Raw genomic sequence first — 14,428 nt, 5'->3', positions numbered from 1 at the left:
CAATGAAACAAATATATCTCATCCTGTCCTGTAAATTCTTGAGATAGGGAATAATAAAAAATGCCCCAACGCACTTTCCTGCGTCTGTTTTCTTCATAAAACATCCATACTTGTTTTCATCCAGGACCACGTGAAAAACACGTGAACAGTGCGTGAAAGGGGGTTACATCAGGTGTTTTCCAAATACAAATATTTTTGCCATCCTTGCAGCCTTATATAATTCCAAACTGTATGTTTCCATTGCATTAGTCCAGCCATGTCAGCACACATGCAGTTAAAATATTGATATGGTCGACTATTTAAATGTCACATGCCTTTAAATACTTTTATTCAAAGCACCCTAATGAAGTTTTGTTCTACTGTGTCGTCCGTCCAAATTTGAGCTGTCAGAGATAGGACAAAGAGATTTGGACATATCCGACATACTGAGTGATGAATCGTATCACCCAAGCCATTTAACGGACAAACGTTGGTTTAAGTAAATTTTAAGAAAGAAGAGGTCAACGAGTAGGCACACATGTTTTGATAGTGTCGGTATATTCTTTCAAACACCTTTGAAGATGTTCGATGTAAAATGGCTGACTCACTCTACTACAAAAGGTCAAAATAATTGGCGATCTTAAAGTTTTTTCCAATTTATTTCGTGGATCTAAACATTACTATAATGGTACGTACTTAGTAATTTGTTTCCATATGGGTAATTAACTGAGTATTTTTTTTAAATAGAAGGATCAATCGTTTGAAGTAGAAAAGCATTCCTGTATTGTCATTTTTCCTTAAGTAAACCATGTATTTTAATTTCTTGATACTAGAAGTACTTTCAGGCAGAACGGCGACATCTTAAACGGTAGCTCTTGGCTCTCTTAACTTTTTCAAGTGTTTACACCTGGTTCAGAAGTTGAACACTCTTCTAGTACTTAAGAATCCAGAACCGTCTCCTCAAATACCCCAAAAGGTAAACATTACCTTTTTCAGTCTTGAGAGAGAATGGTTGGATTGTGGTGTAGCATTTTCATATGTGTGTGTGTGTGTTCGGTGACGGTGGGGGAGGGGGGGGGGTGGTATAATTGTGTTTTTACTAGTTGCCCTAAATGGTTTCCTAGTTTTACTTTTTTTATTTCTAAAGTACTCCCTACTCTCTAAACTAAAAACATTTCAAGCAAATACTTCACTTAGCTCATATCTAGCTAACTGACTTAATGATCACACCAGAAAACATAACAGACACAAGTAAGTGGAATGAGCATCATGGATTGTATTCGGTCATCAATAAACTACACTTGTGTAGTAATAATGTATTACATAACAACGACCAAAGTCTTTGATATTTTTCCTACAAATTGTAAGTTCTAACTCTGATATCGCAGTGCTTGTTGCTGAAAACAACTCTGTGTACTTTTGCATTGTAGGTTCTTCAGTTTTAAGTGCTCACGCCTTTTTAAGTTTAGAGAAAAGAACAACATTTTGACATCAAACAAAAAGGAAGGTGTAGTATTTCCATCAAGGAACACCGCCATATATTACGTGTTGATTAAGGAACAATCATGTTGTTTGTACTGAACACAATATTGCCACCACTTACATTTCATCATTGCTTGTACATGCATACCTGTTTTGACAAACACAAAGTTCACACATTGCATTGATACAGCGTAGTCTAGTATACAATGTTTGGATTGTCTATTTTACGTCCAAAAACTTGGTTACAGGAAAATGGTTACTTAATATATGTATTTAATCAATTTGACTTATGTAAAATTAAGATTTTTAGGGAAAATTCATTGCTACAAAGGGAAAGACCTGGTAACGTGTGCGTTTTTTTTCCTTTGTGTTGTCAATTTTCTCTTAAGTTCACAAACAACAGATCGTGAAGATCTAATTGTTTTTTGGAAAAACAATATGATTTCACATATACAATGGTGATTTCCCTAGGCCCTCATTGTTGCTTCTACTGGTCTTTCCCTGACTAGCACATGAGACAATTTTTGCTTCTATACATGTCAGATTCCCAGAACTACAGTCAATATTTCCTTGTCTATTTAAAGCCTTTGAAAGCAGTCTACCATCACTTTTACATTGTGTTGATTTTGGGGGTCTCTACATAGTTGTCTACCTGAGTGATAAGGTACCTTTTAGCACGACTAGCCCCACTGGCGACCGCGGAGGAACTGCATGGGCCTCACGAGATGGTCCAAACCGTCGTACATCTGGGCGTCATCCGACAGGAGCCAGGTCAGGAAGGTGTCAGGCTGGTTGTCTTCCTGCGGCTTCATCCAGGAGAGCCAGTTGTCTTCGGCTGAGTCCTTGTCCTGTTCCATGGGCGGGGTGAAGAACCACGAGTACCACATCTCTTCCTCCGGCTCCTCTTGGCCGAACCACGACGACCACCAATTTTGGGGTTCTTCGTCTTCAATGAACCAGGACAGCCAGCTATCCTCTTTGTCGTCCTCCTTGCTTTCTTCATCCCAGAGCCAAGAGAACCAGTCATCTTCTTTGCTATCTTCCTTGCTGTCTTCAAATAGCGAAGACCACCAATCCTTGTCGTCCTCTTCTTCCGGCATGAACCAAGACATCCAGTCGTCCCCAAGGAGCCAGGAGAGCGGGTCTTCCTTGTCGTCGTCGTAGAACGTGTTTGTGTTCCACCCTTGCTGCTGCACGCCGAACATGACCTGGACAGCCTGCTGCATGACCTGGCTGGGTGTGGGCCTGCTCGTGCCGAACCATTGCTGAATCAGCCCCTGCAGGGTCGGCTGAGGACGCTGGCCACCGTTGCCGAAGAAGAACTCGTACAACATCTGCTGCGGCGATGGCTTGTCGTTGTTTCCGAACAGCTCGTTGATGATTGAAGAGGAGCCGAAAAGCTGCTGAACGAAGGATTGCATGTTTGGCCTGCTAGATTGTCCATTGATGTAGTCAAGCAGCATCTGCATGGGCGATGACTGCTGGTGAGAGTTGCCGAAGAAGTTGCCTGAGATGGCCTGAAGGACTGGGTACTGGCCTTGGTTGCTTCCGAAGAACTCGTCGGCGAGTTGCTGCAGGAGAGGACGCTGGCTGTTGCCGTTCATCCCGAAGAGGTAGTCGGCGATGTCGTCCATGACGTTCTGCTGATGGCCAGAGAAGTAGTTCAGGATCTGCTGCAGGACTGGTCGGCTCGGGCGGTTGGTCATGCTGTCGATGTAGTTGGAGATCACGTCGATCAGAGGGCGGAGTCGACATGCTGGGGCGGCTGTGAAGGTAGTCGTGCAGAACCTCGATGGGGTGCTTGTTCTGGGACTGGAAGTAGTTGTCAAGGAAACCGGAGAGCGTGTTCATGAGGGGATGAGTCGGCTGCTGGAACTGTTGGGCGATCGCCTGGAGGATGGGGTTGCTGTTCTGGCTGTTCATGAACTGTTGCGCGAGGTTAGCCAGGTAGTGAAGCTCGACGGCCAGCCTCAGGCGGAGTTGTCTCAGGAAGGCCCTTAGGTTGTACCTTCCCAGCCTCATCATGTGCGACACGTACATCACGAACTTCCTGACCAGGACCTGTGCTCGCGCCTGGAGGTGTCCGAAGATCCCCTCTTGTAGCGTCATGAGGTTGCTGAGGACCTTGGTGTTGTAGTCTGCATAGGCTGCCAGGATCAGCTCTCCGTCGCGAATGAGGGTGGTGGCGATCTTGTCTCCGGCCTCGGCGAAGTGGGCGGCGAGCGCGGTGAACTTGATCTCGGCCTCCTTGATGATCATGGGCCAGTTGTTCTGGTTGATGATGAAGAACTCGGCGACGTACTCAAGGAGCATCGTGTCCATCACCATCATGTCGTCGCTGTGAGGGCACAGAGATTCAAATCATCAATCAAAATGTCGACAAATCTACCGCATTTCAAAAGACGTGATATTTAATGGAGAGGAAACAGGGAAATTACAGTCAGGCCCTAAGAAATCAGTACAGACTAGCATATAGCATACATTTTTCTACATTACACTACTAACAGAGGAATTCAAATTTGCATAGAAAATAAGTTCTTACCCTGTAGGCATGTCATCGCCGTCTCGGTCTCCCATAGGCATTTCCCTGTCGGGGAAGACGAAGCCCAGGCTGGTGATGAACTCACGGCCCTTCATGAGGAAGAAGTCCAGGGTTGGCTCGAAGTTATCCGGCGGGTCGATACCGAAGTGCATCATGACGTCGGGGAGGTACTCCAGGCTTGGCTTGAAGTCGTCTGGAATGTCGAGGTTCAGGGGCTTGACCACGAAGGTTTCCCACTGCCACTTGAGTTCGTTGAGGAAGGAGAGTTCATAGTCCGGCGGCATCATGAAGACCTTGTTGATCACCATCATGATGTGCTTCTCCAGATCGTCAACTTTGTAGTCGTTCGGGGATGTCTACGTCGAGAATGAAGGCGATGGCGTGGACGCATCCATCGGTGAGCACCCCGTTGAGCTCGAGAGGAGGAAGGGTGGTGGTCATCCACTCCGGTGCGGTCTCTGGATTGAAGTACTGGAAGAGGGTATCGATGTTGAACCAGCCAAACACCGTCTCTGGGAGGTTGTTGATCCAGTCGTTCACCATGGCGTTCCAGTCTTGGTTGCCCATCTGACTGAACCACATGTTGAACTGGTTGCCCCATTCCGAGAACATCATGACCGCCTGGTCGAACCACACCGCGGCGTTCTGCTCCACGTAGGCCTGCACCATGGGGAGCTGAGCGATGAACCACTCAGGCTCCAGCTTGAAGTCGTCGGGAAGTTCGAAACCGAGCCAGCGTCCGATCCACTTGAGCGTGTCGGGCAGATGTTCAATGTACACCATGTTCAGGTCGTAGAGCAAGCTGAACTGGTCCTCCAAGAGCTCTTGAACCCAGTAGTCTTCTGGTGCCAGGGTAGCAGCGATTGGTTGCACGGACATGGCGATGAATTCGTCCTTGGTGGGTATGAGGTTGAAGAGCTCCTTGATGCCCCACTCGGCGAAGTAGATCAGTTCCGGTCTGTAGTCGTCTGGTAGGTAGAAGCCGAAGTAGTCGCTGGCTCCGGGCAAGTTTTCAAGGACCTTTTGAATGACCTGCTGGATGAAAGCGCCGACGTCTCCACCGGAGTTGACGAGGATGTTCTGCTGGATTTGCATGAAGATTTGCTGGGTTGAGTTGAAGACCACCGCGACGATCTGTGGCGCCTGGTTGGCGATGGTCTGGATGATCTTGTCGATGTTGGCAGCGACGTACTCCTCTGTAGGTTGGAAGTCGTCGGGGAGGCTGATGCCGAAGGGAGAGACTATGGTTGGGCCGTTGTTGGCGAACCACTCCGGGGTTTGCTCGAAGGATGCGAACGCCATCACGATGTCGAAGTAGTTGTCAGGTACCTGTACGCCCAGGTTGCCGAGGAAGACAGGGAGCGCCTGAATGATGTAGGATGGATCTAAGGAGAAGTCATCGGGCATGTCGACACCGAAGAGAAGCTCCAGCAACTCTCCGACGGCTTGAGCCGGGAATTCCTGAGTCATGGCTTCCATCCACTGCTGGATAGCCGACGTCAGGATGTACATGTCTGGGAGCTGGCTTTGGATGTACTGGATGATTTCAGTGGGGGTGCCTGTGAGAACGTTAGCTGGGATGTCGATGCCGAGAAGCTGGGCGATTTCAGGAACCTTGCTGAGGAACATCTGAGTTTGCTCTGGTGACGCGTTGTTGAAATAGGTGGTCAGGTTGGCCCAAGCCGCCATGCCGAATTGCTGGAATTGAGTGTTGACGTTGTTGGCGAAATCGGGGAAGAAGTTGGTGACCAGTTCTATCAGCGCGGGCAAATTGTCAATGATGCTCTGCACGGTCCCGTCCAATTGGGCGCCCGGGGGGAATGCATCGGCAAGAGCTTCCACTTCTGTGAGAAGCCCGTATGCCAGCTCGTCCGTGGACACGTTGACCAGAGCCGCCACTTCCCTGAACTGGTCGATGTACAGGGGGAGATCTTCCGGCTTGAGGGCGAGGTTTTGGAACCACTCAAGCAGCTGCATCTGCAGCTCGGGCGCCGGGACTGGGATGCCGAGTCCCGTCAGGATCTGTGTGACCTCAACGGAGATGTTCTTCAGGTACGCGACGTTCACGTATTGGAGGACGGCCTGGTACGACCTGGATGTATTACTGGTGCCGTGTAGTACTCCCGCCTCAATTGGTCGATCAGCGTGCCCGACATGTCCCTCACCGGGATGTTAAGTTGCTCAGCCACTTGGAAAAGCTCTCGAGTGAGCGTGTCGAGGTCTGCCCCTGGCTTGGCCAGCGCGACGGTCCAATTTTTGATGCCTTGTTCCAACTCGGGTGTGACCGTGACGCCTCTGTCTGTGATGAACTGTACTATCGAGCTGATGACCTCAGCGACCGCCATGTCATCCACTCTCTGAAGGATCTGGTTTGATTCGAAGAGGTCGATGTACACCTGCTCACCTAGACGGAGCTGTGCTCGCAGCTCTTCGAGGAGACTTGTAGACAACTCCACCTCATCCACGCCCACCATAGCGGCGACCTCGTAGAATTGACGAACGTAGGCGGCGATGTCGTACCCGTTACGGATGTCGGTCAGCCACTGGGTGATCTGTGCAACTGTTTCCTCGGTGTAGGGGAAGCCGAGTTCGGCGAGCTTCGCGGTTACAAACATGCCGAGTTCGGGAAGAAGACCCTCACCGCCCGGTATCGACAGCAGGGTTTGAACTTCCATCAGGTTTTCTACCACGGTGTTGACTTTGTCGAAGTGCTCCGTGATGAGCTGTTTCAGGGCCGCGGCGAGGTCTACTGCCGACGTGTTCAGCATGGAGGCTACCTGGTAAAACTGCTCAACTTGTGGTCCGATGTCGTACTGTGCGTTGTACAGACCTGCGGTCCACCCGTAAATCATGGCGACGGATTCGTTGTTGTATTCGAGCCCGTACGGCATAAGGCTTGCTGTGATGAGGAGGCTCAGGTCTTCGATATACTTGAACTCCACGGTGTTCAGCAGCCTTTTAACTTCGATTAAGTCCGTGACGACTTGGTTGACTTCAGCGAAGTGGTCGGTCAAGAGCTGCCGCAGGCCTCCGGAGAGATCACTCACCGACACGTTGAGCATGTAGGCCACTTGGTAGAACTGTTCGACTTGCGGTCCGATGTCGTCTTGTGCGTTGTAGAGATCGGTGGTCCACTGGTTAATCATTGCCACGGACTCGTCGTTGTATTCCAGTCCGTAGGGTACGAGGTTTGCGGTGATCAACTGACTGAGGCCGAAGATGTAGCGGGGCTCGACCGTGTTGAGAAGACGCTTGACTTCTATCAGATCCATCACGACCTGGTTGACTTGAGCGAAATGGTCGGTCAGGAGCTGGCGGAGACCCGCTGCGAGGTCGACCGCCGACACGTTCAGCATGTACGCTACTTCGTAGAACTGCTCCACGTAGGGTTGGATGTCGTCGGACATGTAGAGACCGGCGGTCCAGTTGTAGATCATCGCGATGGACTCATTGTTGTACTCGAGACCGTAAGGGATGAGGTTCGCTGTGATGAGCATACTCAAGTCTTCGATGTATTTGAAGTCGCTGGTCTTCAGCAGTCGCTTGACTTCGATCAGGTCTGTGACGACGCTCATGCCACCCTGCAGTTGTTCGCTCAGCGCGTTCTTCAGCCCCAAAGCCAAGTCAGCCGCCGACACGTTCACCAGGTTTGCTACATCGTAGAACTGTTGGACGAACGGAGTGATGTCGCCGTCGTTGTACAGGCCGACGGTCCAGGTGTAGATGACTTCCATGGTGTCGTTTTGGAAGGGGAAGCCGAGAGGCACCAGTTGGCCCACGATGAACTCGCTCAGACCTCTGACGTAACTGAGCTCAACGATTCTCAGCAGGTTGCGAACTTCAATCAGGTGCGCGGTGACTGCCGCGGAGCCCTGCATCTGGGCGGTCAGATGATCCCAGACGATCTGTGCAAGTTCCGGCGCCGTCTTGTTCACAGCGGCGGCCACCTCGTAGAACTGGTTGATGTAGACGCCGATGTCGCCGTCAGTGTTCTGGTACAGACCCATTGTCCACATGTAGATCGTCTCGCTGTTTTCTGGCGTAATCGGGAAACCTAGGGTGCCCAGTTCCTGGGCGATGAGGATGCTGAACTGCCGGACGTAACTGCTGTTGAAGTTGTTCAGGACGTCCTTGACTTGCATCAGGTAGATGTACACCTGTTCGCCCTCGTCTAACACCGCCGTCATTTGGTCAAACAGGAACTGTGCCAGGTTTCCCACCGTCTGGTTCACTGTCGCAGCCACGTAGTAGAAGTCGAAGGCGACGGCGTCGGTGTTGTTCCCTGCGGCGGCGAGCGCGACCGTCCAGTTGTAGATGCCCTCGAGGGAGGAGTTGTCCGTGGGGTAACCATAGGAGGAGAGCACGGTGGAGATCTCCCAGGCGATTCCAGGGATGTTGGCGGGGGAAACTTGCGAGAGCCGTGCAGACAGTGCCCGCAGGATGCCATTGAGGGTGATCCATTCGTTCAGATCGTTCTTCGCTTGCTCTGCCGCCGCCACCGCGTTGAAGCCGAGCGCTGTTCCCAGCGCTTCGAACTGTAAGGTCAGCGCGCCGAGGTCGCTATTCTCCGCGGCCAGTGCGGTGACCCATGTGTTGATCGTCTGCCGCTGGGCGTCGTCTACCGTGATGCCTAGCTGGGGCAGCAGCTCATCGGCCATGTAGGCGGCAAAGGACGATGGGTCAGGAAGACTCCTCACCATGGTGGACAGCTCCGCCAGGTTGTTGAGGATGGCGGCATTGGGAGTAGCCGGGGTGGGCGGCCGGGTCAGGATTATGAAGGGGTCGCCGGTCCCACTGAGGAGGTCATCGAAGTTGAACTGCGCGTGGGCAGTGGACGCCAGCAGCGCGAACGCCACCAGCAGTGTAGCGGACCGGACCATCACCTGAAAATCAACGACAAAAAAATTCAATTTTTGCTGAACTGAAACTTAAAGCTGCATTAAGCATGCTGTAACATTAGGACGATACAAAGGGTCAATTTTCTGGTCAATGCACTACAAGTAAATCTACTCCATTGTAAATACGTGTCATTCAGTTCCTAGATAAGAATTCGAAGTGTAGAACACATATCAAATTGAACGCCTGGGGTATCCAGGAGACATTAACAAACAGCTTGTACCAGTCAAAAATTCAGAAATTTCCCCCGATCACCAACCGTCTATGTTTTTTTTTTAAAGTTCGGGAGCAGGGTGACCATATTTAGGCCAAACTTACCACGAAATTGAGTTAAATGTGAATTAAATTTAACCCCCGAACTCACAGTGTATGCATCAGTGTATTCAACCTGAACTTAACGTAGATGTCAGCAGTGATACGAGTGCCAGTCAATGAAAGCTTTTCCATGTTAACTTTTCAGTCATGCGGCTAGAACGACTGGGTCTGTTTTGAAATGGACGCGCTCTAGTTGGTCTCTCCTGGGCTCGCACTAGGGAATTCATCAGTCATTGACCTTTGTCTTTTATCTAGTTCCAGACAGGCTAGGGTTAGGTGGGCAGTCTTGCGATACGTACGTGAGACCACGTTGTTATAATCTCCTTGAACTGGAACGTTTTCTAAACCTTTTTTGCATGACAGGGCGTTTAACTTCTTTGCACCTTTCTCTATTGCCTGAATAACTTACATGTATATACAGCGGTAAGACAAAAACCAGGAAGCACAGGAGTATGGAAATCAGACTTGAGAAAACAAAATTCTCAGGAAAATTTTAAAATAAGCACAAAGAACAGAATGGCCTACCTTGCCGTGCAAAAACTATTCATTCAAACTCAAGGTACTTTCATTTGGTTCTTTATACGACGAGAATTACCCAGTAACAAAACCCAAAGGAAGCCATTTCAGAGTTTAATAATTGCTTTTTCACGACGGATCAAAAGACAAATATCTCTCTACGTATCCACTTCTTCCAGTAGTAATTTTGTTAGATGAAAACAGGTACGGAAAACTAATTACAAGTAAACCTCTAAAACTACACCGTGGGGTCCTAAGATAACTGCTAATGATGATCTCTGAGATGTATACAGTAAACCTAACAATCTTCTTGCAATAGATAAGAGACAAGAGTATTTTGTTTACGTGCTTTAGAAAACAAACAACCTAGTGCCTAAATAACTATTCTGAACTACTTATCATCAATCTACGATCTTCAATTACACTTTTATATAAGCTAATAATCATTCAAATCATCACCAGAGTTGGTTTTGTAAATGTACATGTATCGCATGTAAACATTTTAGAACGAATAGATAAATACTTAGCGAGACATTGCATCAGAGACCAAACAAAGAAGTATGTTTTCTTATCACAACAGGGCCTGGTTAATCACAAGCAAATCTTAAAGAAGCGGTTGAGTAAACACTAAGACAAGCTAAGACAGCCGGCACATATGTACAGAGTCTGACTGTCTTTACCGAGGCGTTACGGTTGAGTTGGTCTGAGAAGACGTGTTTGAAGTGCGGGTGTGTCTACACGTACCCCGGTACTATCGGTACCTCCCCACCTCCTGTCAAGCAGAAATTCAAACGCCTCACGTCACATCTACAAAGACGGGCCGTGCCTGGCACTGGGGGTTAAAGGCATTCTATGCAATTCTAAGGCGGCGAAATAAAAAAATGTTCTAGATGAAAAACATTATCTGATATTGACATTTATTGCCATTTCTTAGCAAATTTTCGTCATCATTTCATAATTCTACTTCATACTACTATTTCCGAGTTTGTGGGTGTCTATACGTACCCCGGTACTATCGGTTCCTCCCCACCTGTCAAGCAGAAAATTCAAACGCCTCACGTCACATCTACAAAAAGACGGGCCGTGCCTGGCACTGGGGGTTAAAGGCACCCAATGCAATTCCAGGGCGGCGAAATGAAAAATATTCTGGACGAGCAAATCTGTCTGATACTGAATTTACTGGCAATGCTTACCACATTTTCGTCGTCATTTCATACTTGAAGCGTTTGCAAAAGCCCCCAAAGAAGCTACGCGAGGAACCCTTATATTTTTTGGAACCACCAATAAATACTGAAATCACTCGGTCTTTAAAAAATAGATGTATTTTTCACTGTGAAACAAGTTACTAAATTTTAAGGTAAGCGTCGTACAAGCCTTTGTTATGTAAAAGAGATTATGTTTTTCCAAAGTTTGAAACAACAAAAGTAAACGTTTGTGCGTTCTGTTTTGCTAAGCTTTTGAGTAATGGGAGTTTGTTATCAAGATCAGTTAAGCGCAGCTCCGATTTTTCACAGAACAGTTCTAAGCACCTGTTGTTTCGTATAATCATTGAACCTTCAACAATGATACCGCTAAAACTTCACTATAGCAAGAACCCTGATGTTGGTATAAGCCCGCTCCACTTGCTTGTGTAATAACACGTAGAGCCTGACTAGAAAAATTCCACAGGCTTAGCATTGAAAGAGCTATGCAAGACCACTCGACAAGTACTGCCTGGCACGGCTGGGTGTTGAGCCATATACATGATCCTGCCAAATACATGACTCCGACGCTACTTGGAGGTTTCCAATATACCTGAGACAAGCTTAAGGGGTGGAAGCTAAGGGTTTAGTCGTGATGTGGGAGACTAAACCTAACCTAGCCCAAATCGCGAGTCTAACCCTAGCCCTGAACAATGATCCTAACTCTAACACTAACGCTAAAACGAACCCTAGCTCTAAACACCTGACCTCTTACGTATTCCCTTTTTCGTAAAGTGTAATCAGTCCTTTTTAGCCTTAGTAATCTGTAGGCAGCCTCCCAAAAAATCAACGTAATTCGTAATAGTACATTAGCCGCAAAGCGTTAAAAGTCGTAATGAGCTCTGAGAATTTAACGTAATTCGCAATCGACGGCGAAAATTCGTAATTACCCCCCCCCCCCCATGCAGGCCCTCAAGGATTTGGCTCAACACCGGCGCGAACACCTGAGAACACCTGCTTGTTCCACTCCCCTGGTCGGCATGGCAACGTGACACACCTGGTTGGTTGACCACACCCCTTGTCTTGTTCGCTAGGCCACAAGTCAAGTGTTCAATCTATGACTAAAACGCCAGAATTTCTCCCAATGATCGCCACTTCAGAACTAATGTGTAAAAATTGAAGCCCTTACAGTAAGATTTTTCCGTGAACAATTTGGTGAATGAATTCATATTCCTTATGTTCACAACCACTTGCTTAACAAGAGCCGACGTTTCGGTGACCGTCTGTCTTCTTCTTAGGGAAATTATGACCGGTTATGACTAGTTCAGTCTATAGGGAACCAGTCATAATTGCCCTGATGAAGATGACAGACAGTCATCGAAACGTGTTGTCTTGTTAACAAGTGGTTGAGAATAAAGAACGTTGCTATTCAAGCAAAAGTTTCCCAAAAAAACGAAGCAAGAAGAGCAAACTTTGAGTTCAGATTGTATTATATTCAGGTTCAATGAAAAGAGGAGATTTCTACATTTTAGAGAAAATCTCTCTAGCTCGTCACGGCTTGCAAGACCCATCCACACCCCTTTCTGTAGCCGGTAGAATATCAGTTTGCTGACTAACAATCGAAGCAAGACGACCAAACTTTGTGTATAGTACCATACTATATAGGTTCAATGTACGGAGGAGATTTCTACAGTTTTAGAGGAGATATCTCTGACTCTCTAACCAGAATGACCATTAGGTCACGGCTTGCACGCCCCAGCGGACTACACCCCTCTCTGTGCCGGTAGCATACCACATTACCAGTCTGCTGACTAACAATCGAAGCAATGCAAGAATACCAAACTGTGCTCAGTACATATAAGTTCAGTATACAGAAGAAATTTCTACATTTTAGAGAAAATCTCTAGCTCTACCAGAATGACCATTAGGTCACGGCTTGCACGCCCCAGCGGACTACACCCTACTCTGTCCTGCAAGCATACCACTCTGGCGACTGACAGTCGAAGCAAGAAAACAACAAACTTTGTATTCAGTATATATAAGTTCAATGCACAGTACAGAAGAGAGTTCTACATTTTAGAGAAATCTCTCTAGCTCTACCAGAATGACCATTAGGTCACGGCTTGCACGCCCCAGCGGGCTACACCCCTTTCTGTGCCGGTAGCATACCAGTCCGCTGACTAACAATGGCCGAGATTTGATCTATCGGTCACTAACCATCGGACCACGCCCGTACCAGACACCAAACCATTACCATTTTTTCTCAAACAGAACCAGCTTTGAAACTTAAATTATCATAAAACTAGCTTCTATATTTACTTAAAGGAAATCATGATCAATTGAAAACATTTTATAAGAGGTAAATCGTTCAGTCTAGAAGAAAGGCGTTCTTGTTCAAGATAGCGCTTAAGTAAACAAGCGGATGTTTCGTAAGGTATCTGAGGGACTCGCTCTAATTCCCACCTTTGTACGCGTCTCTATTCTGACCTAGTACTCTTGTTGGATGACACAGTGAGGAGAAAAGAAGTATATTTTACAATAAATTCCACCGACATTGACAATCCATTAACACATATACGGACATCTTCGATCAACGCTGAATTAAAATTGCAAAAAAAAAAAGGATTTTCAACAAAGAAATGCCAACCTAGATCTCTACAACAACCTTCTATAGTGTTAAATACAAAATTAACCCTTTGCAACGTGTATGCGCCATTTTCTGAGTTCTCTCGCTTAAAGTTAAGATGAAAAGGGGGCATACAATACGGCCCCACCTACCACACCTGTGAAGACACGCACAACTACAAAAGAATGGTAGAGACCAAAGCAGGTCCGGATGAAGACCTATCGGTCAATAGCGCACGGACTTAAACAAATTCAAAATCTTAGCAACAATTGGAAGTACTTCAGTATCAAGTAAAGTAGGGGTATGTGCGAATCAAAGCATAAATACACATGATTCAGAAAATACGACCTAAACTTTCTGAAGGGTTGCGATATGCGTTACTGATACTCGAAATTCACCGGGTTCCCGCAAACGAAATTCCGACAAAAGTAAAAAAAAAGTTAACGCAACTTTAGTGTCTGCATTTAATTAGCTACGCACAAGATTCCACTTCGACCTAACACAGGGACATAGAGCTAGGGTGCCGGCTCCATTGTCAATCGTCCGTGAAAAAATGCTAAAACCTACCTCACTCCTGCAGTCACTTTTCTTAAAACCAGAAAAAAAGTTAACAAGATTTTCGCAAACGTTTCAAGACGATTGTGGAATAAGAAGGCGACTTTTTCTTACCTTTTTCTAGACGTCTGCGAAGGTTTCTTGAAGAAGGTCCTCTCGTGGAAGCAGCGTGACGGAATGAAGGAGTCGGCCGAGGAGTGCCAGCCTCTTAAAGAAAAAAGCCGGGCGTGGTCTATTTGCGGTGAATGGGTCAAAGCGTTTGATAAGTCCCCGTGCCTGGCACTATCCAAAGGTGTTCTGTTACCTGTCGGTCGTATGGCCACGCCCCCGGCTGTC

General features: G+C 47.3%; 1 protein-coding gene across 1 annotated transcript; it reads right to left on the bottom strand.

The window, feature by feature from the left end:
* Window positions 1–1,235: 1,235 nt before the first annotated feature.
* Window positions 1,236–14,327, bottom strand: LOC109467411. Its single transcript, XM_019765366.1, is given in 6 exon segments — window positions 1,236–3,207; window positions 3,209–3,799; window positions 4,004–4,347; window positions 4,349–6,106; window positions 6,109–8,886; window positions 14,207–14,327. Coding segments are annotated over 5 exon segments (6,534 nt in total). The 5' UTR covers window positions 8,884–8,886; window positions 14,207–14,327; the 3' UTR covers window positions 1,236–2,141.
* Window positions 14,328–14,428: the final 101 nt, after the last annotated feature.

This window comes from Branchiostoma belcheri, unplaced genomic scaffold (assembly GCF_001625305.1).
Source record: "Branchiostoma belcheri isolate BF01 breed outbred unplaced genomic scaffold, Haploidv18h27 scaffold18, whole genome shotgun sequence".
Classification (NCBI taxonomy): domain Eukaryota; kingdom Metazoa; phylum Chordata; class Leptocardii; order Amphioxiformes; family Branchiostomatidae; genus Branchiostoma; species Branchiostoma belcheri.
This window is presented reverse-complemented; position numbering and strand designations above follow the sequence as displayed.